This window comes from Moschus berezovskii, chromosome 14 (genome assembly GCF_049115385.1).
Source record: "Moschus berezovskii isolate FMDL1 chromosome 14, NW_MosBer_1.0, whole genome shotgun sequence".
In the NCBI taxonomy this organism is placed as follows: domain Eukaryota; kingdom Metazoa; phylum Chordata; class Mammalia; order Artiodactyla; family Moschidae; genus Moschus; species Moschus berezovskii.
The window spans coordinates 28,420,545-28,443,529 of record NC_142473.1 but is presented as its reverse complement, the minus strand read 5'-3'; the positions used below and the strand labels follow the sequence as shown (position 1 = coordinate 28,443,529).

At 46.7% G+C, this 22,985-nt stretch overlaps 1 protein-coding gene and 1 non-coding gene across 2 annotated transcripts; both read right to left on the bottom strand.

Annotated features, from left to right (window-relative positions):
* Window positions 1-6,518: 6,518 nt before the first annotated feature.
* HTR3B (5-hydroxytryptamine receptor 3B) lies at window positions 6,519-21,209 on the bottom strand. Its single transcript, XM_055422378.2, has 6 exons — window positions 21,121-21,209; window positions 20,280-20,449; window positions 19,620-19,777; window positions 8,688-8,898; window positions 8,137-8,319; window positions 6,519-6,981 (listed from the first exon to the last, which is right to left on the bottom strand). The coding sequence occupies exons 1-6, from the start codon at window positions 21,192-21,194 to the stop codon at window positions 6,749-6,751; spliced, it is 1,029 nt and encodes a 342-aa protein (XP_055278353.2). The 5' UTR covers window positions 21,195-21,209; the 3' UTR covers window positions 6,519-6,748.
* Window positions 7,680-7,783, bottom strand: LOC129554963 (U6 spliceosomal RNA). Its single transcript, XR_008685685.1, has one exon. It is a non-coding gene; the product is annotated as a U6 spliceosomal RNA (small nuclear RNA).
* Window positions 21,210-22,985: the final 1,776 nt, after the last annotated feature.

Genomic DNA, 22,985 nt, shown 5'->3' with positions numbered 1-22,985 from the left:
TGGCTTTTCATTGGTTGAGTTCTTGCCAGACTAGAATGTTTTTTCTTCTTCCTGTTGGACTCTGCTGTCATCTTGGGTGTGAGAACTCCCCCTTCTGACCTATTTTAATTGATGTTCCCGTTTATTAATGTTTATATTATCTATCTAAAGAGATTACAGAGAGAGCGTACTTAGAGAAGTGTCTGGCACCGAAATCAGTGATGTTAATTACTTGTGAAATGGAGATATGGATGATAAGTTGCTAAGTCACTTCAGTCGTGTCTGACTCTGTGTGACCCCATAGACGGAAGCCCACCAGGCTCCCCCTTCCCTGGGATTCTCCAGGCAAGAACACTGGAGTGGGTTGCCATTTCCTTCTCCAATGTGTGAAAGTGAAAGTGAAGTCGCTCAGTCGTGTCCGACCCTTAGTGACCCCACAGACTGCAGCCTACCAGGCTCCTCAATCCATGGGATTTTCCAGGCAAGAGTACTGGAGTGGCTTGCCATTGCCTTCTCCGGGAGATATGGATACTAAGGATAAAAACTATTATTTAATCAAGGCCTTAGCTTGTGTCAGACACTTTCCTAAGCATCTTAACGTAGTAACTAATTTAATCCTCGTAATAACGCTATAATCTAGGTGTGATATTCATCACACTGTATAGAAGAGAAAACTGGGGCCCAGAGCTTTCACGACTTGCCCCAAATCACACAGCTAATAAGTGACGGAGCTGGAATTTGAACCCAGTGGGGTTTACACAACACATCTTGACAGCGATTGAGTGTTTCCAGTGTGTCAGGCCCTGAAAATACAGCATTGAACACAATAACCCCCCCTGCTCTCCCAGGACTGATGTGCTAGGGGTCCTAGAATAATACTCGCTGAGCACTCAGCACAGTGATTGGCATGTGGCAGAACGTTAGCTCTGCTTGTTCTCTTCCTTTTTTCTTGCCTGTGGCAGACATCACTAATTGATCAAAGCACAGCTGTGATTCTTTCCCGCAGAGCTGGCCTGTGGCCCAAAAATCGGTCTCAAGACAGCCCTCCAGGCAGCCTCTGCCTAACCCTCAGGTTTGCACTGAGACCAAAGCTATGTCAGTTCTGAGTCACTGTGCTGCAGTGGGACAAATGAGCATTTCTGCCCCCAAAGCCCATGGTGTCAGCACCAGGAGAAGGCAGTTAGGACAGAGATAGACAGGGAGGCGCATATGGGGAAGAGCAGAGAAGCCAAGATTGACCAGGGTGGGGTGTAAAAAGAACGGCCCACAGTCCTCAATCCCTGGTTCTTGGCCTGGAGCTCTCCAAAGAGGATGAGCAGGGTGCAGGAGTGGACTCTGATCATGGGCTGGTCATCTACCTGAGGTCTGTCCCTCGTGGCACCAATTAGGACTGAAAATTCAACAAGGCTCAAGTGGGCCCCAGGTCTTGGGAGCCTGGTGCTAGGCTCGGGGAGAAGTAGAAGGCGAGGTAAGGGGTAAGTAAGGGGCTCCCCCACCTGGGCTCTGGAGTCTGTTGCCTGCCACCCAGCCCTCCCACTACCCAGCAGTCGCTTCCTGGCCAGCAGAAAGCTGAGCTGCAATCCCCATTTTACGGTCTCTGCTAAATGAAGCACAAACTTAACTACATCACCCTTCCCCAACCCTGATAGGATAGGGAGGGGCTGGAGTGGCATGCTGGGCTGCTTCAGCCCCTAATCTAATCACCGGTGTGGGTCATTTCAATTCCGCACACCGGAGTGCGCTGGGGGCGTGGCAGCTCATAAAAGCCTCCATGCTGGTGCTCAGCTAATTGTGAAGCGCTTACTGTCTTGCTGGTGAATAACTCAGAACTGAGAGCTTCCAGCTGCTGAGATGGCGTGTGAGCCAGGAAACGGGACAGGGAGATGCCCTGAGATGGGCCCTATGGGAGGGAGAGAGGCATCGCTTTCTTGGAGGGGAGACAGTAACTTGGGTCTCTGCCCTGGGGTGACCACTCACCACCTGGGAGTTGGCAGAGAAACTCTTTACCTTAAACCCGAAGACCTGAAGTTTTCTGGAACCTCAGAACCACAGACTAGGGTAAAAATTTAAACCCTGCCTCTTTCTACTAATCTTGCCTTTAGATGTATAATTAGATCCCTGAGAAGTGAGAGGGCCTGGGAGCCCTTAGGGCTGTACCCAGAGGAGGGCTGATGCCTTTGGGGGCAGCTTTGTACTGATGGCTCACAGGGCCACTCTTTGGTTCACTTGAGGAACTAAACCATCCAGCTTCAAGCCGGCCCCTGAGAGACTGGCTGAGTCATGGAGATATAAGAGGCCAAGGACTCAGCATCCTTAACTACAGGGCTCCTCTCCTGTAGGACAACTGGGGGGAGAGGTGGAGATGTCCTGGGGGGAAAGTGAGACCCCTGCAGAGGCTGTGGGCAATCATAGCAGAAGCCCTTGGAAGTTCTCCTGAGACAGAATGACAAATGGAGGGCTGCTTGCCTAGCCAGGGGCTGTGTGCCACCAACTCTTTATTCTAGACATCAGTGAAGTCTCCAAGAGCTGGAGCTGTGATTTTTTTGGTGAGTGCTGAAAAAACTTGAGATTCTGGGGAAAAGCAGATGGTAGGAGCAATCACAGCTGGGAAAATTCCATTTTTGCTCTGTTCCTCAGTTTCCTTCCTCTGTGAAACAGGAATCATGAAATTGATAAACAGTTGGAGAGGCTGAGCTAACAATGCTTTGTAAGTAAGGGCTGCTAGTGCCCTGTCTTCCTCCCCCTGCAGAGGGGCCCTCTTCCGGGAGTGGGGCTCTAGTGCCATTTGCTAATGATGGCTTTGCTTTAGGATGCTGACCTGACTCAGGGCTTAGAACTGTGTCCCTGGCTGCCATGTTGAGATCAGGGCCACTTGGCAATTGGACAGAGGAGATGCACTCAGCATCCAGGCTTCACTCCCGATGGGCTGCTTCTTAGAGGCTGACCTTGAGAACCTGGGAGCTATTCCCTGGGTAGGGAAAGCCAAGGCGAACTGCGTAGGAAATGAAATGGGAAGTCCCTTGGGCAGTGCCCCCCCAACCCGAGTTGCCCACAAGGAGGCATATAGTGGCTTCAGCCCCTGGCCTTTGGATTCTGGAACAAGGGCACTTCTGTGGAATCCAGCCTACAACTGTATTCTGATAGAGACTGCTAGAAGAGAACCTCATGCCAAAGACTCAAGATTGGAATCCATCTGCTGATAGCAGGCAGGCCTTTATTTCATAATATATGACTTATCTTTCAAAGGGTGCTTAAGTACATTGCTTCAATCTCATCCTCAAAATTCGGTGATATGGGCAGAATAAATATATGCAGTCCTGATGTCAAACAGGGTAGGCTGAAGCGCTGAGAGATCAGTCTCAAGGTCCCCTGGCTAGGTAGTGATGGAGCCAGGAGCAAAGTCAGGTGCTTTCTCCAAGACAGAGGTCAAAAGGATGGAGACCCCCTAGTTGGGATTTACCGCAAGTCTTTGCCTCCTCTAATAACTGAGGAAGTGAAGAGAGATTTATGGGTCAATTTAGAGGCTAACAGAGCAGGCCAAGGCAGAGGAGGCCAGGAACAGGAAGTAGGAATGGAGGAGAGAAACGGGTGGAGGTTTGCATGGACACTTCCTGTTCACAAACTTCTTCTGCTCCTCATTTCATTAACAGCAGCAGCGGAATTTCATGGACAATTGGCGGTGAGCAGTAACTGGGAGGTAATTGAGAGCGGGAGGAGGCAGGTAAAGGCTGTTTGAATTTAAATTCTCTTTCTTCGGGGGGATGCGGGGCAGATATTTTTTTTAAAAGGCAATTTCAGTGCTGGAAACAGTTCCAAGCAAACAGCAGTGCTCTGTAAGCAGTGCTGGGAGTGATGCCTGTCTCTCAGCCCTCTGTGCTCTACCCACCAGCTCCTAGTGGCTGTTCCAAGTGAGGGCTGCTGAGGGCCTGGGGGTCTGACCCTTGGCACACTCAGTCCTTCAGACTTGCGGAAACACACTAGAAATCTGTCCACCATCAGCGGTGAGCTAGAATGCGTATCTCTTCAATAGTTAACGGCAGAATTACCATTAAAAAAAATTCTGTATGGACCTGGGCCAAGATGGGAATGAGTTAGAAATAGAAAACAAGATTTCTGTTCTAGGAGTGTGTGACTGATCTGACAAGTGATGCATGCACGCACACACACACAAATAAGGCCATGAAATACCCAAGAAGAGGAAGATGAGATTAGGTACATCTTGATAGTATATTAAAAAGCAGAGATATTACTTTGCCAACCAAGGTCCGTCTAGTCAAGGCAATGGTTTTTCCCGTGGTCATGTATGGATGTGAGAGTTGGACTGTGAAGAAAGCTGATCGCCGAAGAATCGATGCTTTTGAACTGTGGTGTTGGAGAAGACTCTTGAGAGTCCCTTATACTGCAAGGAGATCCAACCAGTCCATTCTAAAGGAGATCAATCCTGGATGTTCATTGGAGGGACTGATGCTAAAGCTGAAACTGCTATACTTTGGCCACCTCATGCGACGAGTTGACTCACTGGAAAAGACTCTGATGCTGGGAAAGGTTGGGGGCGGGAGGAGAAGGGGACGACGGAGAATGAGATGGCTGGATGGCATCACCGACTCTGTGGACATGAGTTTGAGTGTACTCTGGGAGTTGGTGATGGACAGGGAGGCCTGGCGTGCTGTAATTCATGGGGTCGCAGAGAGTCGGACACGACTGAGCGACTGAACTGAACTGAACTGAACTGAAAGTTAGAGGACAGGGGATATAGTCATGGCGATCATGTGGGAAGGGTGGGAGAAGGCTGGTGTTTGAGCAACGTCTTCACACAGGGACATACAGATGGATGAAACAGAAGCGTAGATGTACAGGCTTAGGTGGAAGTAAACCCTTTCCTGAGGAGGCTGGCTTGGCTAGATCAAAGACTCTGTAATAGAAAATTAAGACTCTGTAATAAGAGGGACTTCCCTGGCTGTCCAGTGATTAAGACTCCATGTATCCACTGCAGGGGGCAGGTGTTGGATCCCTAGTTGGGGAACAAAGATCCCACATGCCATGCGATGAGGCCAAAAAATAATAAAAATTATTTTTTAAAAAAGAAAGCAATGATAAATGGAGAAAGCCAAACATTGTGGAAGGCTTGAATTCTAATCTTAGTCTTCAGGTTATGAGGTCATAGGAAATGACATAAGACCGGTTCATCAGTCCAGAATTGACTACTGAGGAGAATGAACCGGAAGTTGGTTAGTTACCCAAGAGCAAGGTGATCAGGGCTCTTCTATCTAGACAAGTGGCTGTGGGCACAGATGGGACGTTAAGGGGCCATCGAGATTCTGATAGCTAATTTTAAGTGTCACCTTAGCTGGGCCACAGATATTTGTTCAAAGATTATTCTTGATGTTTCTTTGAAGGTGTTTCTTAGATGTTTAAAGTCTTAAACCAGTAGACTTGGAGTAAAACAGATTGACCTTCTGAATGTGGGTGGCTTCATCTAGTCACTTGAAAGCCTTATAGAGAAAGGCCAACCTCCCCAGAAGCCAGGAGAATCCTGCTAGAAGACCAGCTTGGGACTCCAACTGCAATTCTTGCTTGGGTCTCTAGCCTGCCAGAATACCCTCTGGATTATGGACCTGGCAAGTCTCCACTGTCAAGTGAGGGTTATGGGCTAAACTGTGTCTCACTCAGATCTGTGTGTTGAAGTCCTAATTCCCAGCACCTCACAAATGGAAATGCATATAGGAAAAAAGGGGCTTTTAAAGAAGTAGTTAGGATTAAATGAGTTCATTAGGGTGGGCCACTCCAAAATGACTAGTGTCCTTATAAGAAGAGGAAAGTTGGGCACATATGTGCACACACAGAAGAAAGACCATGTGAGAACCCAGGGATAAGGCAGCCATCTACAAGCCCAGGAAGAGGCCTCAGAAGACACTAACTCTGTCAGCACCTTGACCTTGAGATGTGTGAGAAAATCCATCTGTTTAAGCCCCCACAGGTCTGTGGTATTTTGCTATGACCATTAGAGCAGACTAATGCAAGGATAGTGGATTATAAACTCATTGAAACTCCCAACGGCCATGCATTAAGCTTGTCCCCCCCAGTTCAGCACCTCATGCATAGTGTACGTTTATGAGATGCACTAGGTCTGGATCCCTTCCAATAGGAACGCACTGCTGAGAAGGCACAGGGGAGATGGACTCACCTGGGATGGTGGGAACCAGAGCTCCAGGAGACAGACATGGCTCCAGGATACAGAACTTTGTGTTCTGGTTGGAACAAGGTCCTTCAGGAAGTGAAGAATGATCTGAAATTGACTTACTCTGTATTCTCTGGTATGCCTAACATAATGCCTGGGCCTTCATGGCCACTCAGTACAAGTTTCGCTGAATGACTAACTGAATATGTAACCACACAGGACTGGGAGATGGAGTGCATTCTCAACACCTTTTAAAAACCAGTTTAAACATACATGTATGTTTGTATGTGCTTGGAAATTTTCTGAAAGAGCCTGCTAATGGTGGTCCCTTCTGGGGAGTGAACTGAGTAAGAAGCCAGGCTTGCTTTTCCCTGAATACCTCACACTGTTTATGCATTTTCATCATGAGTGTATTACTCCTGGGTCATTTAATAGCTCATTAGATGATGTGTGTTCTGGGGTAAGTGAAAAGAGGAAACAGGGGCTGAAAACTCACTGATCCTCTCCTTCCAATATCCCCCCAAAAAATGTTCAGCCTTCCCCAAGTGCCAGGAGAGCACATGGACAGACCCTAGCAAAACCGGGCCTTCACTAGCCGCTCCACGATGCCCAGAGGGAACACAGGGTGATGGCATAGAGCCCCAGCACAGCAAGGTAGCTTCGGAAGAGCAGGCGGTCAAAGCGTTCCAGGAGGGCCAGCCACCCAAGTTCCTGTTGGGCCACCTGGTCCTGGGTTTGGAAGTAGCTGCTGATGGATCGAAGCTGGGACCAGACTTCCTTCAGGGTCCCTGATGGGGCCTGGTGCTCTTGACAGACGGGGGCCTCTGCACGAGAGGAAGATACTGTAGGTGAGCCAGGGGATTCCATGGCTCCCCCTGCCTTCCCACTGAAGCCAATGGCCTTATCCTTCAGGGAAGGTCGTGGGCAAAAGTGGCCAATGGGCTGGAAGATTGGGGATCCTCTCCCTACCCACTGAGGGGAGGCAAGGCTGTGCTGAAGGAACCCCGGGGAACACAGCAAGTAGGGTGATGAGTCTAGGTTACGTCCTTCTGGGAGATTTTTCTGGGGTAGCAGCCAGCCCTCCTTGACTTAGAGCTTTATGGCAGGAATGGTTCTTCTTTAAATTGAGGTATAATTGATATGCATCATTATATTAGTTTCAAGCATACAACATAATGATTCAATATTTGTATATACTGTGAGATGATCACCATGATAAGCCTAGGTAACACCCATCACCTCACACAGTTACAGAGTTTTGTTCTTGTGATGAGAACTTTTGGGATATAGTCTCTTGTTGACTTTCAAGAATACAGTAAAGTTAACGGGAAGTTGCTGTATAATAGGGAGCTCAACCTAGTGCTCTGACAACCTAGAGGGGTGGGATGGGGTGGGAGGTATGTTCAAGAGGAAGGGGACATATGTATATTTAGGGCTGATTCACACTGTTGTATGGCAGAAACCAACACAACATTGTAAAGCAATTATTCTCCTTAAGAATAAATAATTAAAAAAACACAGTAAAAATATGGACCACTTCATGACTTTGCATGTCATCCTTGCCCAGGGGCCATACTCACCTTTGTATCACTCCAATTTTAGTGTAAGTGCTGACAAAGGGAGCACTGGGATGACCTGTATATTTCTGCACATTTGGCAACTAGAACCCAAATGTATACAATTTGTGCATGTGTGTGTGTGCAGGCATTCTGCTATTCTGAGGTCGGTGGCTCCAAACTGGTAAATAAAACTAGCTAAGGGGACTGAGGGGCTGATCTCTAGGCTAACATGAGGCTTTCCAAAGAGCCAGCAGAAGACTGTCTTGTCCACAGAGAGTTGATATAAAATGCAGGGCAGAGGTTAAGAAGCAGATATTTCCATTTTTTCACATAGCAATGCATGGCCTACTGCTCCACTTGTGGGCACTGGGGCTGAGTGATCAAGCGAGACAAACAGGGACCTCAAGGCTTCTCACAAACCTGTTACCCCAGCAAGCTGGGCCCCAGGATCCATTCGAGGCTGGTCGGTATCTGTGTCCCCTCGAAGACACAGGAGGGTCTGCTCCTGCTGGCTGCACCGCTCATCATAGAGGAATTTGACCAGCAGGATGGACTTGGATAAGCTGAGAACCAAGAAAGCCATGCAGACCGTGAAGAAGACCCCTGAGGGAAGGAGACGGAGGAGGTGGGGTTAGCAGGAGTCTCTGGGCCCCTTGCTTCCCTGTCTGAAAGGCAACATCAGATCTTGGATAGAAGTAATGCCAGACGGGCGCCCAGACTTCCCTGGTGGCCCAGTTTTTAAGAATCCACCTGCCAATTCAGGGGACATGGGTTCCATCCCTGGTCCGGGATGATCCTACATGCCATGGGGCAACTAAGCCCAGCGCTGCAGCTACTGAACCCACCAGCCTAGAGCGTGTGCTCTGCAGCTAGAGAGTAGCCTCTGCTCCCCTCAACTAAAGAAAGCCCATGCACAGCATGGTGAAAAATAATAATTTTTTTAAAGGCCCAGTTACCCCGGGGCTGCTCACCAATCAGAGGGGTGCTCCCCGCACTCCTTGGCACCTCATCAGACATGTTGACCCTGAAGACGGTGTAGCCCACCAGCACGCTGGTCTTGAACAGAATCCTGGCTCGGCAGGTGGGTGGGAGGTAGAAGCTGCCCAGGTCCACGAGCATCAGGAAGATGCTGGGGATCAGCAGGCTCACCACGTAGATCAGAGGGTGCCTGCGAATCACCACCTGCGCAGGGACAAGCGGTCTGTGGACAAGAGGGTCCAAGCCAATGGACTAGCCAAGAACACTGCTGTCCCAGCATTTTTCCGTAATATGAAAAGTCTACATGATTCATTTTTAATTTTTAAAAACTTAATTATTTAGCCGTGTCAGGTATTAGCTGCAGCACATGTGATCTTCGTTATATCATGTGTGATCTTTCATTGCAGCACACGAAGTCCGTAGTTGTGGTATGTAGGGTCAGTATTTGCAGCCCAGTGGTTCCAGAGAGTATGGGTTCAGTAATTGAGGTGCAGGGGCTTAGTTGCTCCAAGGCATGTGGGATCTTCGTTCCTCCACCAGGGACTGAACCTGTGTCCCCTGCATTACAAGGCAGATTCATGACCACTGGCCCATCAGGGAAGTCCCTCTATGTTGTTTAGAAATAGGTTATTTTATGGTTTAGAAAATAGGGGGGAATCCTTTAAGCTTTTCTGTATAACTAATATTGATAATATTATTCATAATTATAATAAGAAGAAGCCACCATTTATTTAGCACCTGCTGTGTGCCAGGCACTGGACTAAGCATTTCATATGATTTGTCTTCTTTAGTCCTCACAGCAACTCTGGGGGCTAAGTATTATAACCTCCATTTTAACCAGGAGACAGAGGATCCTGGAGACTAAATGGCTTGTCCAAATTCACATGGCTGGAGAGTGAGAAACTGTTTTCAAATCAGGTCTCACACTCAAAATCTTCCTTCTTAAACCACTTAGTTTGCAAAATATTACACTGGTTTTGGTTTAGTCTCTCTTCTTACTTGGAATGCACACACTTTGGTACCTGTGTGTGTGTCAGAGACCGGCTAGGAACAAATAGCACGATGAAACTAGGAAAGCTGAGGCGGGCTTGACAAGATGTGGGCGGGGCATAAGGAAATCACAGGAGGAGGGCAGTACCCCAGGGACGGGGGACTGGGTGAGCCGTTCCTTCCTGTAGGCCTGAAGGGGCCCAGGGCCAGCAATGTGGCTAGAACCTGAGGGGAGAGGAAGCTGGGTGGACCCGTGGCTTCCTCTTAGGAGCGTGGCCCGCGGGTGGAGGCTCCTTGGAATGGGGAGAAATGGAAAGATAAACACCTCACTCAGTCTCCCCTTCCCTCCAACCTCCGGCCACTGCTCCCCGTGCCGGCTACTCCCAAACTGGACCAGGGCTCCTATCTCTGCAGGCCACAGTCCAGCCTCCAAGAGCAAAAGTAGCTGTGAAGTGGGGCAACTGCAGAGATCCACCAGGGCCCACAGCATGGCTGGGCAGAGAGCTGGTCTGGTGGCCGGGAATTGTTTTCTGTTTTAAAAAAATTAATTAATTTTTTGGCTGTGCTGGGTTTTCATTGCTGCCCACAGGCTTTCTGTAGTTGCAGCCTGGGCCACTCTCCAGTCGTGCTGTGTGGGCTTCTCACTGCGGTGGCTCCTCTCATTGCGGAGCACAGGTTCTAGGATGAGTCAGCTTCGTTAGTTGCAGCGTGCGGGCTCCAGCGCATAGGCTCAGTGGTTGTGGGGCAGGGGCTCAGTTGCCCGGTGGCATGTGGGATCTACCTAGGCAAGGAAACAAACCTGTGTCCCCTGCATTGGCAGGTGGATTCTTAACCACTGGGCCATGAGAGAAGTCTTATAGCTGGGAATTTAAGTCTCATAAAATTACAGTGAAAGCCGCTGCCATTTTGTTATACCAAGCTTCTCTGGGATGGTCATAGGACATGTCTATAATGAACACAAAATCTATTCTCATTCTTCCTGGAGAGAAACAGGATATGACAGGGCTGCTTCCCCCATCAGACTATGGACCCTTTGAGGGTGAGAATAGTAATTTGTAATCCCTCATGGGGTCAAAAATAATGCCTATTTTATGACAGAGGATGGGATGATTGGATGGCATCATCGACTCGATGGACATGAGTTTGAGCAAGCCCCGGGAGTTGGTGATGGACAGGGAAGACTGGCGTGCTGCAGTCCATGGGGTCACAAAGAGTCAGACACGACTGAACGACTGAACTGAACTGATTAGTAGCTCAGTGGTAATGAATCATCTGCCAGTGCAGGAAACATGGGTTTGATCTCGGATTTGGGAAGATCCCCTAAAGGAAATGGCAACCTAGTCCAGTATTCTTGGCTGGAGAACCCAATGGACAGAGGAGCCTGGCGGGCTATAGTCCATGGGGTCACAAAGAGTTGGACATGACTCAGGGACTGAAAACACACACACACACAATAAATTTTCACTGAACAAATGAATGTTCTGGGCCCTGTGCTGTTAGATTAAAAAAAAAAAAAAAAAAACCCAATGTCTGAAACCTCCCATTGCTCTGATTCACCAAACAACTGAATGATTTCCACCTGTCAGAAAGTGTGCTAGGCCTGTTTTCACATGGGATGTGACTTATTTAATACTCAGTGTGAGTTTGTTGGCAGGTAACATGGCATCCCACTCTGTAGATTTTTGAAAATAAAGCTCAGCCCTTTAAGTAAGCTGAGTAAGTGGGATGTGCCCCTGAACCTTCTGGTTCCAAGCTCTGCACTCTTTCCCAGACAGCCTCCTCTCAGTTTGATCAGACCTCTGAGCTGAGTTCAGGGTCTTCTCTTTCACCTTGGCATCCCTGCCAGAAAAGAATTGCATAGACAGAAGATGGAGCAGAAGGTGGTGGGGGAGGAGCCTAGCTGGGTGAGATGAGATGTCACCTTGTTGGTGGGAGTCAGGGCTCCTCAGTCTTTGATTCTGGAAGCATATCCTGACTCAGTGGAGCTCAGTAGACCAGGGCCATTTGGCCAATTGTAGTCTGACTGTGGTCTTCCACATTTAACTTAACTGCCTGGAAACATCTAAACCAGAGTGACACTCACTGTTTTGCCATCATTTGGTTAAAATACATTTTTACCAAAGTGCAGTCAACAAGAGAAACCACGAACTGTCAATACCCTGAATCTCTTTCTTTGCACTGTCGCGCTGTGACAGGCGTGGCTGTGGTAGGTGGGCTGGGGAGAAGGGAGTTCAGGGCCGGAGTCCACACGAGGTCTTGCGTTGTGGGCCCCACCTGGGCTGTGGGAATGGGGGTGACCGAGTCTGCTGTCTCTGGAGGGTAGAAGCAAGACGACCCCCCGAGACTTCACAGTGGATGTTACATAAAGGAGATGAAGAGAATAAGAATGCTACCCCAAAGAAAAGCACAAGTAGGCATGCTGGTTAAGCAGAGAGAGCCCAGACTTAAGAGTCAAAGAAACAGCAGAGGCCCTGAGCCCCTCCGTTCCATGTGCTGGTTTAAGGGACTCTGGATGGCATCAAACCTCTCCAAGCCTTGATTTTCTCCCCCGTTTTTAAAGAACAGTTTACTTTTGCCTCGCCAAGCATCTTGGGCACAATTGAGATCAGCTGCTGTACTCTTTAAATAAAGTTCCCACGTAAATAGCGCATGCTGAGACGATTCCTCTCCACCCAGAGGCTGATGCTGAGAGTGAATAGAAATCTGGGTCAGAACTAAAGAGGAGCAGTGTGGCTCCTTAGGGTCCCTGGTTCCCAAGGAAGTGCAATTTCACCGAACCTTACGTTCCGCAAGGTGTCAGGGCAGAGGCGTGGCAAGAACTGAGAGGCTGGGAGGCAGGCTGGCTTCATGCAGTCACAGGGAGTCCTGCACTTAGAAGGGCCCCGTGCTTGGCTTGGTGTCATTTTGACGTTCTCAATAATTTTTAAGCAAGGGCCCCTGAGTTTCCACTTTGCATGAGGCCCCACAAATTTATGTAGCCAGTCTTGTTGTGAGGATATTCCTCACTGGATAATGAGAGTAGTTGAAAATAGAAAACAGGTAGGGTAGACAATTAGCTTGGCTGTGACATAAAACAGAAAGTTCTCCAACTCAAAAAATTGTATAAGTTATAAGCTGACATAAAATCGTAAACTTAGACAGGCCTTCCAAAACCACTTCATCCATTCTTCTGCCTTTTAGCAAGGATGAGCCAGTTCTTAAGATGGATCAAACAGTACCTGTACTTTTGTTTTTCTTCAAAAACAAAGGACTCACCTTTTTCTTTAGGATGATTTGGGAGCAATACTACCTATGGACTAGTCTACTTTTCTCTACAAGCCCAGTGAAGCCTAAAGAAATTCTACTTTTATCCCACAGTTTTGAGAAATGTTTTGTTCCCATGATCTCATTTGATCCTCAAAGCCCTTTATGCTCATGTTCAAGAAACATAAATTGAGCATGAACAGAGGTCAGGCACAATCCTACATCCTAAATACTAGAGTTAGAACTGCTGACAGGACAGGTCCCTGCTCTTGCCCCTGACTCCTGACCCCACGTCTTATGGGATCAGGAACCAGATTCTGACAGTTAGATGTTTCACAGGTCTGCAGACAGAAGTTTGCCCTAGAATGGACCATACCCAGAAGTCTATGCTTGATTTGATGATAACATTTGGGACTTTCTGAATTTATGTTTAGATGACATTTTCATCTTAGAGGGCTTCTCTGGTGGCTCAGACTGTAAAGAATCTGCCTGCAATGCAGGAGACCCAGGCTTGATCCTTGGATCAGGAAGATCCCCAGGAGGAGGGAATGGCTACCCATTCCAGTATTCATGCCTGGGAAATCCCATAAACAGAGGAGCATAGCAGGCTGCACTCCATGGGGTCACAAAGAGTCAGACATAACTGAGTGACTAGCACTTTCACTACTTTTTGGTCTTAGAATCAGTACTGAAATGGGTTAAGATATTTGGGGATGTTGGGATAGGGTGACTATATTTTGCACATGGGACAGACATGAATTTGGGAGAGTCAGAAGGTGGCAGACTCTACTGGGTTGAATGTTGTTGTTTATCACCAGTTCTGTCCAACTGTTTTGTGACCCCCATGGACTGTAGCCCGCCAGGCTCCTCTGTCCATGGGATTTTCCAGGCAAGAATATTGGAACGGGTTGCCATTTCCTTCTCAAGGGGATCTTCCCAACCCAGGGATTGAACCTGTGTCTCCTGCATTAGCAAGTGGATTCTTTACCACTGAGCCTCCTCAGAAGCTCCACTGGCTTGAATAATGCTCCCCAAAATTCATGTCCTTCCAGAAGCTCAGAATATGACCTTATTTGGAAATGAGATCATTGCAAATGAAATTAGTTAAGATGAGGTCTTACAGAGCAGAGTGAATCCTTAAGCCAATATGCCTGGTATCCCTGTAAGAAGAAGAGAAGAGACGTACAAAGGATAATACCTTTGTAGGCATGTGAAGATAGAGGCAGGCGTTGGAGTGGTACATCCTACAAGCCCAGGGAAGCCAAGATTGTTAGCAACCACCAAAAGTTAAGGGAGAAGCAAGAAGCAGACTGTCCCTCAGAGTGCCCATAAGGAACCAACCCTGCCTACACTTTGATTACAGGCTTCTGACCCTCAGAACTATGAGAGAAGGAAGTTCTATTGTCTTAAAGTGGTACTTTGTCATGGCAACCCGAAGAAACTAATACAGGTGGGGACTTCCCTGGTGGTCCCATGGTTAAGAGGCCAGGCTCCCAATGCAGGGGGCCCAGGTTCGATCCCTGGTCAGGAAACTAGATCTGGCATGCTATAACTAAAGGATCCTGCCTGCTGCAACTAAGACCCGGTACAGCCAAATAAATAAATAATTTTTTTACAAAACGGATACAGGCGACTTGGCCAGTAACACATTTTCCCAGTGGGAAAATGTCACAAGATGGACTGGAATATACTGCTTCTCTTTAGCTGTGTGTCAGTCAAGTCCTGGTTCCACCAGTCACCTGTTAACCTTGGTTAAGTTGCTTAACTTCTCTGCACCCCAGTTCAACCACTTGTGAAAATATGGATACATGGAGTCCCCATCTCATAGAGATGTAAGGATTAAATATGCAAACTTCTAAAATGGTGCTTAATACAGACTCAGTGCTTGCTTTTGTGGTCATTGTTATCGTGTCTCCTTGCACAGATTTTGAGGCCCGTGATAGGAACCTAGAGTCTTGTTTTATTCATGCTGGTGTCCTCGGCGCTTAGCAATGAGCTTGGCACAGGATAAGAACTCAAAAGAGGTGCGTCGAGTTGAATTAGAGTCTGCTAATAATGGTTCTTTTAGTTCCAATGGGCGAGAGAGTGGAGTGAGCCCAAAGTGGGGCTCCCCTCTTGAAGTCCGTCTTCTGGGGGCCACTTCTCTGCAGCTCATGTCAGAGGCAGTGACCCCAATATGCCAGGGGGATGGTACATCACCAGCTCAATAAGATATTGCTCTCTGCAGAACTGCCCCTACCTAGAGCCCATCATTTCTAATGGACTAAAAGAGCTGGTGCCTTTAAATTCCACAGAAAGGGAAGAAAAAACACTTTAGTTTCAGTCCGTGTTCTCCATTAGACACCCTTCAGGTGTTAGCAATATTATGCCACAATTTCATTATCCATTAAAGCCAGGTAATAATAAGTACACAAAGGTATTTGGAGCCTATTGATGTTAATGAAAGAGATCAATCTAATTCAGAATGTGTGTGTGGAGAGCTCCTTGGAGATGGAATAGGCCCCAAGGTTAGCCTCTAATTGCCTCCTTGATGATAGACCCCACCAGTACTCAATTTTGCATGACCGTCTTTATGACATAGTTGGAATTTTGACGCCCAGACTCACGCTTCATACAGAAGCCCGTTTTCCTCCTCTCCCAAGCCCCTCCCAACATTCCCAATTCAGAAAGAACAGGAAGGTTGCTGCCATTTAAGTAAGATCCTTGCGCAAGAGTGAGAGCTTCTTGGATCTAGACCATGGGTTGGGTTGGTTTAGCAGAAAGTCCATGATTCACCCTGGAGGGGATCCAGGGGTCCAAGTTCTTTCTCTCTCTCTCTCTCTGGAGTGACCTGTAGAGCTTGGAAGGATCTTCTATCAAGTTTACGAGCTGCATTCAATCGGTATCTCAACAAAATTAATCTACTCTATAAAGAAAAATTATATCTGAAAAAAGGATACATGAGGCATATTTCTTTCACAAATGCCCCTCTTCATTTTTCTAGGAGTCCCCTGTAGGTCTCCCAATTCCTGCTTGCATGAGCATTTACTCTGTAAGAGGATATCTGGGGTCAGGGCTCACTTTAGTTCCCACAACTGTCTGCCAGTTTGCATCCAATGTGTGCGTGCTAAGTCACTTCAGTCGTGTGCAACTCTTTGCAACCCCATGAACTGTAGCCTGCAGAGTCCTATGTCCAAGAATACTGGAGTGGGTTGCCATGCCCTCCTCCAGGGGATCTTCCTGACTCAGGGATCAAACTGGCCTCTTTTATGTCTCCTGCATTGGCAGACGGCTTCTTTACCACTAGCACCACTTGGGAAGCCCTTGCATCCAATAAGAGTTCTCAAGTATCATTTCTACCGCCTCACATTTCTACCGTCATTCTTTAGAAAACAAAAAAGAAACAAAACACTGCCAGACATGGGCTTCCCTGGTGGCTCGGTGGTAAAGAATCCACCTGCCAATGCAGGAGACACAGGTTTGATCCCCAGTCTGGGAAGATCCCACATGCCACAGAGTAACGAAGCCCATTCACCACAACTATTGAAACTGTGTTCTAGAGCCCATGAGCTGCAACTTCAGAAGCCTGAGCAACCTAGAGCCCGTGCTCCACAAGAGAAGCCACAGCAATGAGAAGCCCGAGCGCACACCAACCAGAGGGTAGCAGCCACGCAGCAACAAAGACCCAGCACAACCATAAATAAATAAAATTACTTTTCAAAAAAGCACTGCCGTACAGAAATTGAATGCTCATCCCGTTTCTGGGAACCAGCGCCTCCAACAGTGCATTGAAGGAAGCCTCCCCTCCCGTGGCCGCTGACTCAGGCACCAGGCTGCACATAGACAGGCCTCTGCTCTGGGCTCCCTGTGGAATACAGCCTGACTCCAAGGTGTCAGCAGTGGTCTCTGATCAACAATATATGTCCTGGAGCCACAGATACGATTGCACATTAGCAGGAACAAACGGGCACCCGGAGCATTTGATTCAGTGTCAGCGGCAGCGTGTACATCAGGCCCCGGCAGACCATGTATTTAGATCTTTGTTCCTCCTTCTGTTGTATCTGTCCCCAAACCCATGCTGGGCAGCCAGGATGGCGACACAGCAGGTGATTAGATTAAGAGGAAGCTGGCCTTTTGCTGTCAGGACCCTGGCGGGTCCAATGTGGGCAGGAAACTGGGCTCTGAATTTCACATCATTGCCTAAAGGTTGTTGAAGGACACTGGGGTGACTTGGCTGCTCAATTCAGAGTTGGATGTCTGGCACGGAGTAAGAGAACGTGAGCCATCATTGTGCACAAAGCCATCACTGTGTGGGAATGGGGGAGTCTTGGAGGCTGAGAAAGGTCAAGGGGGTGAAGAACTGACCTGGCAAGTCACTCAGTCTACTTTGTCTTCCAGAGTTGCAGAACTGGTCCCCAGTTCGGCTCCCTGCCTCACCAAGCACGATCTGTGACTCTTCTCAGGATTCTGCTCCTGAGGGCCAGGGTGGAAGGCAACCCCCAACCCCAAACAACCCACCGTAGCCTCCACGGCAACAGAACCCTGGGAATAGCTCCCAGAGCAAGAAATCGGTTCACTGCCCTCTCCGGTTGCCCTCAGCATAAACCCTGAATGGACAAGAAGCATGGCAGGGAAGACGGCAAAGAAATGCGGGCCTGTTCCCTGTGATTCGGGGAAGCCTCTCCGCCCTTTAACAATATTTGATGCCTGTGTTCATCATATTTAAAGTGGAGTTAGGACACAGAAGAACTTGACCACCATTGAGAAGACGATACGTAGGGTCGAGGGTGACATGTAACTGCAAATAGCGGCTGCTCCATGGAGAGAGAGGGAGCAAGTGTGTGTGTGTGCACTCCCACACTCTGGCTTACCTGCCCCTTCCCCCGTCTTTGTTTTTCTCCTTCGTGCAGTGTAGGCAATGGTGTGTGCAGCGTTCTCCGGAGTGCTTGGTAGGTGACTGTGTTCCACCTTGCGTGTGCTACTCCCTCACATTTCCCTTTAATGCTCTCCATTATTCGGGCTGCATTAATAATGTTTGCAGGCTGATATCTTTAAAATTAATGAGGTGTTTACTCTGAGCCAAGAAACTCATTGAAATTAAAAAAGCTTTCTATCCCCCCCACCCCACCTCCCTTTCCCTCGGTAAAAAAGTGGACAAACAAGCCACAATGTAAGCTTTGCTAAAAAACCAAGTAGAAGAGGCAAGGACTCAAGCCCTACCGCAAGGAAGGCATGAATTGGGATTAGCTGGTGCCCAGTGTTATACATCAGTCAGGTTCAAATCACCGCTGTATTTAAGAGGCCTTGTTTTAACAAGTGCTTTACTAGAAAACTGCATACCACACCTTTTAACCAATGGAGGGCTTCGGTGCCCTCAATAATCGCTTATTTCACCACCACCATCCTCCTTAGCAGGTAATTATCCATTGTAACCATAGCACCTTCAGTTCAGTTCAGTTCAGTCGCTCAGTCGTGTCTGACTCTTTGCGACCCCATGAACCACAGCACGCCAGGCCTCCCTGTCCATCACCAACTCCCGGAGTTCACTCAAACTCATGTCCATCGAGTTGGTGATGCCATCCATCCATCTCATTCTCTGTCATCCCCGTCTCCTCCCACCCTCAATCCCTCCCAGCATCAGAGTCTTTTCCAGTGAGTCAACTCATCGCATGAGGTGGCCAAAGTATTGGAGTTTCAGCTTTAGCATCAGTCCTTCCAATGAACACCCAGGATTGATCTCCTTTAGAATGGACTGGTTGGATCTCCTTGCAGTTTCCTTCTTGTTCAAAAGGTTTGTTTCTAGGAGAATTCAGCTGTGCTTAATCCTGACCTGTCTGTAGTCTCTAGCTTTCAGTCAGATTGCCTGGTCTGAAGGACCCTCCCACCCCCCAGCTACCACCATCACTAGCTGACTTTGTGCAGAAAAGCAGGGTTGAACACTAATGACAAGTCTACCGGCTGCAGAAACTTGCTGCAGACCACATGTCAGGATGGTTTGCCGGGAAGGAAGGAGGAACGGTGCCCCTGGACTGCAAAGCTACAGGTTTCACTGTCCTGCTCCCCATTGCCCTCTCCAGGCACCTAGTGGACACATTTCCCCAGGAACAATGCAGCCAAAAGCATTCCTGGTGGCGCATCTGAGAAGTCTGGGTTCTTATCAGGCCCTTGCTGAGCAGTTGTACTTCTCAGATCTGGAAACCATCAGTGGTCTCTGAGGATCCTGCTGGTGACAGGTTAGCTAATCCCTCAAGATACTTAAGTTAATAATATGATAATTTTATGCATTTGCATCTGGAATAATTAATAATTTACTTAATGTCACACAGGACATTCATATTGAAGAGACATTTTTCTCCTAATTTTGGTTGCTGTTGTGTGTGGGTTTCTTTTCCTTTCTCAGTGGCAATTAGAAGTGAGAATGTTATATGTGCTGAAAGGCTTGAGGACTCCTGCAGCAGTGGCTGGTTCGGGGCTCTGTGTCCGAAAACCATCCTCTTTATGTTCATGTATGGAATTGCTTCAGCAGGAGTCCAGGATCTATGGCTGAACCTCTAGTCTCAGATGCAAATGGATGTCTGGAGCCATCCGAATCAGCTGTGCTTAGGTGATATGAATGAGAATATGCAGGAGAGCAGAGATGGCTCAGACTGATAGGGAAGATGAAAGACTGCAGAGAAGTGGGCAACAGGGACAGGAAGAGGGGTGGAACCTACATTGAACTGGATCTGCGCAAAGTCTCCAGCGCTGTTCTGCAGGATGCGGTAGGCTGAGGACACAGAAAGAAGTTCCCACTCACTGTCATTCAAAAATGCCTTTTGGTCTCGTGTAATGTCTTCTGTGCTCCTCAGGAAGGCCAGGTCTACATCTTCCACTGAAAATAACAGAAACAGTTGATTTCCCATAGAAACAGGCACCAAAGACAACCCACTTTTCTAATTCCCAGTTAAAACCCTTCCTTTTTATTCTTGCTCCCATATGGACAGTCTTACTGAGATGGGGTTCAATATACCATTTTGAATTAGGGGTAATGATGAGGAACAAAAACTTTCTGGTTGTGAAAAAAGAAGCAGCTATGAACTTAGAGTTTGCACTCCATTGTCTATAGAATGAGAATTCTGTAATGCTCTCAGTGGCAATGGAGGCCTAATGTGTTTTCAAACCAACAGCAGCAAAGGGCCCTATCTCTGGGCACAATGCTGTAATCAGTCTGAATTGTAGCAGGAGCCAAATAACTGCAAGAAGATTTTAGATTTATAAAAAGTCAGTGCAAAAATAAAATCAATTGGCAGACCACATAACAAAATTTCACCTTTGTGTGCCCACCCAACACAAGTGTGTTTGCCCACTAGGAGACTACACCTCTCATGACTTACCAGTGTGCAGAATGCTACTGAAGGTTAGGCTGCAATTCTGGACATCAAATGGAAAAGCGTATGTCTCCAAATTGCATGCAGAGACCACCTGGATGGGCTTGGAGTGTTTAATGGTCCCAGATGAGTTCACATAGACATAGGGAAGGTCAGGTGATCTTTCAATGTCCACACTGTGTGAAACACACAGATCTTGTTGTTACAGAGTGAGCTTTCATCATTCTAATACATAGAACTGATTATGAGATGGTAGTGACCATATATCATCCCAGACTAGCCCAGAAGTGTAAAGACTGAATCACATTGTCCATGAGACTGTCACTTGGCAAACATGCGTTCAGCGATGACAGCCTCATGGATCAACTCACTTGCTACTGCTAAAACACAGACATAGTCCATGGGTAACATCAAGCATTAGCAATCACACCTTTATCTTAAAGGGCTTCCCAGGTGGCGCTATTGGTAAAGAACCTGCTTGCCAATGCAGGAGATGGAATAGATGCAGGTTCAGTCTCCGGGTTGGGAAGATCCCCTGGAGGAGGGCATGGCAACCCACTCCAGTACTCTTGCATGGAGAATGCCATGGACAGAGGAGCCTGGTGGTCTACAGTCCATGGGACTGCAAAGAGTTGGAAATGACTGAAGGGCCTTAGCATGCACGCACACACTGTATCTTAAATGATGTCAACTCATGGTTTTGATACTAACCTGAATGCTCCCAACAATACAGCTCCTCTTCAAGTTGAGAAACAAAAAATAGTAACAATGTCTGAAAGGAAGCAGCAACTGGCTTGAGTATTCTAAGCAGTCCACACTCCACAGAAACACACCCCAACACACTTACTACTCATTTATGATGATATCAGGGGCCCAGATGGCACTTAGAGGTAGAGAGATCTCTCTAATCTCATCAAACATGCTGGAGTTCCAGGATAAAAACTCATCATCCCAAACCTGTAGCCAAAAAGAAAATGGCACAAAGGGGCAATGTCACCCCATCAAAGAACTGAAGAGGAATTTGGATGAATAACTCAATTGATCAGCCTGTTGCTGCTATCTGTTAGGAGAGAGGACGTCTCATCCAACTCCTAAAGATGTTTGCCCAAATCAGAAACAACAGCCATATATCTTAGTCAGATTCTAATAAATCAGGTCTGCTGCAGATGTAAGGAACTATAAAAGGAAAGATAATATCTACTCCTGGGACTTCCCTGGCAATCCAAAGGTTAAGACTTAGAGCTTTCACTGCAGGGGGCATGAGTTTGATCCCCGGGCAGGGAAATAAGATCCCACATGCCACATGGTGCAGCCAAAAAAAAAAAAAAGATAATATCTATTCTTCAAATAATTAACATTTTTCAGCAGATCAATTTCAGGAGTCCAGCATGCATAGAAGGAAAAAAAAATAATCATTTACCTCACGATACCATACGCTTGTCTTTAATTTTTGATTCTGTGTATCCTGCAAAGCAAAAATTAAATACACACTAAATCTCACAGAGTCAGTAAATCAAAGCCCAATTCAACAGCGTGACGATTCAGAGGAAGAAAATTGCATCCAAGTAAATAATGCTGATTTTAAAAACATTACCTTGATTCTTTAAGATCTGAGTATTCCCAGTTATTTATTACGTACACCTGTTGCTATAAGCTTTACTGTATTATCTATGACAAAATGATGCTTTAACTGCACTTGACATGTTAAATAATTTGCTAATCTCTTTCCTACTTTAATAGTTACTCTGCCATTAATCACACTAAAAGATGATATATAGTCATAGCCAATTCTGGACTAAAAAGATGAGACCAAGCTCTTATCTGTAATTAAGATGTTATTCCTAATCTTTGAATGAGTATTATTAATATTTCAATTGCCATTGGCAGCCTTTCCTGTTGTTACCTTATGTTTGGATTTCTCTGCTTATAAAACAGACTGAATGAGCTTAATCCAAGTGAGGTATATTTTTGATGATATAAATAGATGTGATTCCCCATTCTGCAATGAATCAGCGATTAAAAAAGCAAAGACCTCCCAAAACAACAAAAAAATTCTCTTCATTAAATTTTTTTTCATATTGAATCTAGTAAAAAAACAAAACATGCTATAATTACTATGTTCTTAGGGATTAAAAGAAAAGGAATATTTCATACCACATTCAAACATTAACTCAAAATGGATCATAAACCTAAATATAAGAGCTAAAACTACAAAACTCTTAGAACGAAACATAGGAGTAAATCTTCATGACTTTGAGTTAGGCAATCATTTCTTAGATAAGACACCATGAGCACAAGCAACAAAAGGGGAAGTAAATGGGACTTCATCAAAATTTAAAATTTTGTGCTTTAAAGTCGACTGACAGGAAGTCGATGACAACCCATGGTGTGGGAGAAAATACTTGCAGATCACATAGCCAGTAAGAGGTTTGTATCTAGAATATACAAAGAACTCTTACAACTCAACAACAAAGATAAGCAAACCAAATTTAAAATGAGCGTCAAAGAACATAACATAGTGAGAAGGAAACTCATGGAATGTGAGAAAATATTTGTGAATCATATAGCTGATAAAAGGTTATTATCACGAATATTAAAGAACTTTTACAACTCAAAACCTAAATCCCTATTTAAGAATGGACAAGACTTGAACAGACATTTGTCCAAAATAGATATTCAAATGCCAATAAACACATGAAAATATGCTCAGCA

Excerpts from the sequence above, each read along its gene's own strand:
- HTR3B (XM_055422378.2), bottom strand. The coding sequence starts at position 21,194 with ATGTTTGATGAGATTAGAGAGATCTCTCTACCTCTAAGTGCCATCTGG. Across the intron at positions 20,450-21,120 it reads GATATCATCATAAATGAGTA|TGTGGACATTGAAAGATCAC; the intron begins GTAAGTGTGTTG and ends TGTTTCACACAG. Across the intron at positions 6,982-8,136 it reads CCAGCTTGCTGGGGTAACAG|AGGCCCCCGTCTGTCAAGAG; the intron begins GTTTGTGAGAAG and ends CCTCTCGTGCAG.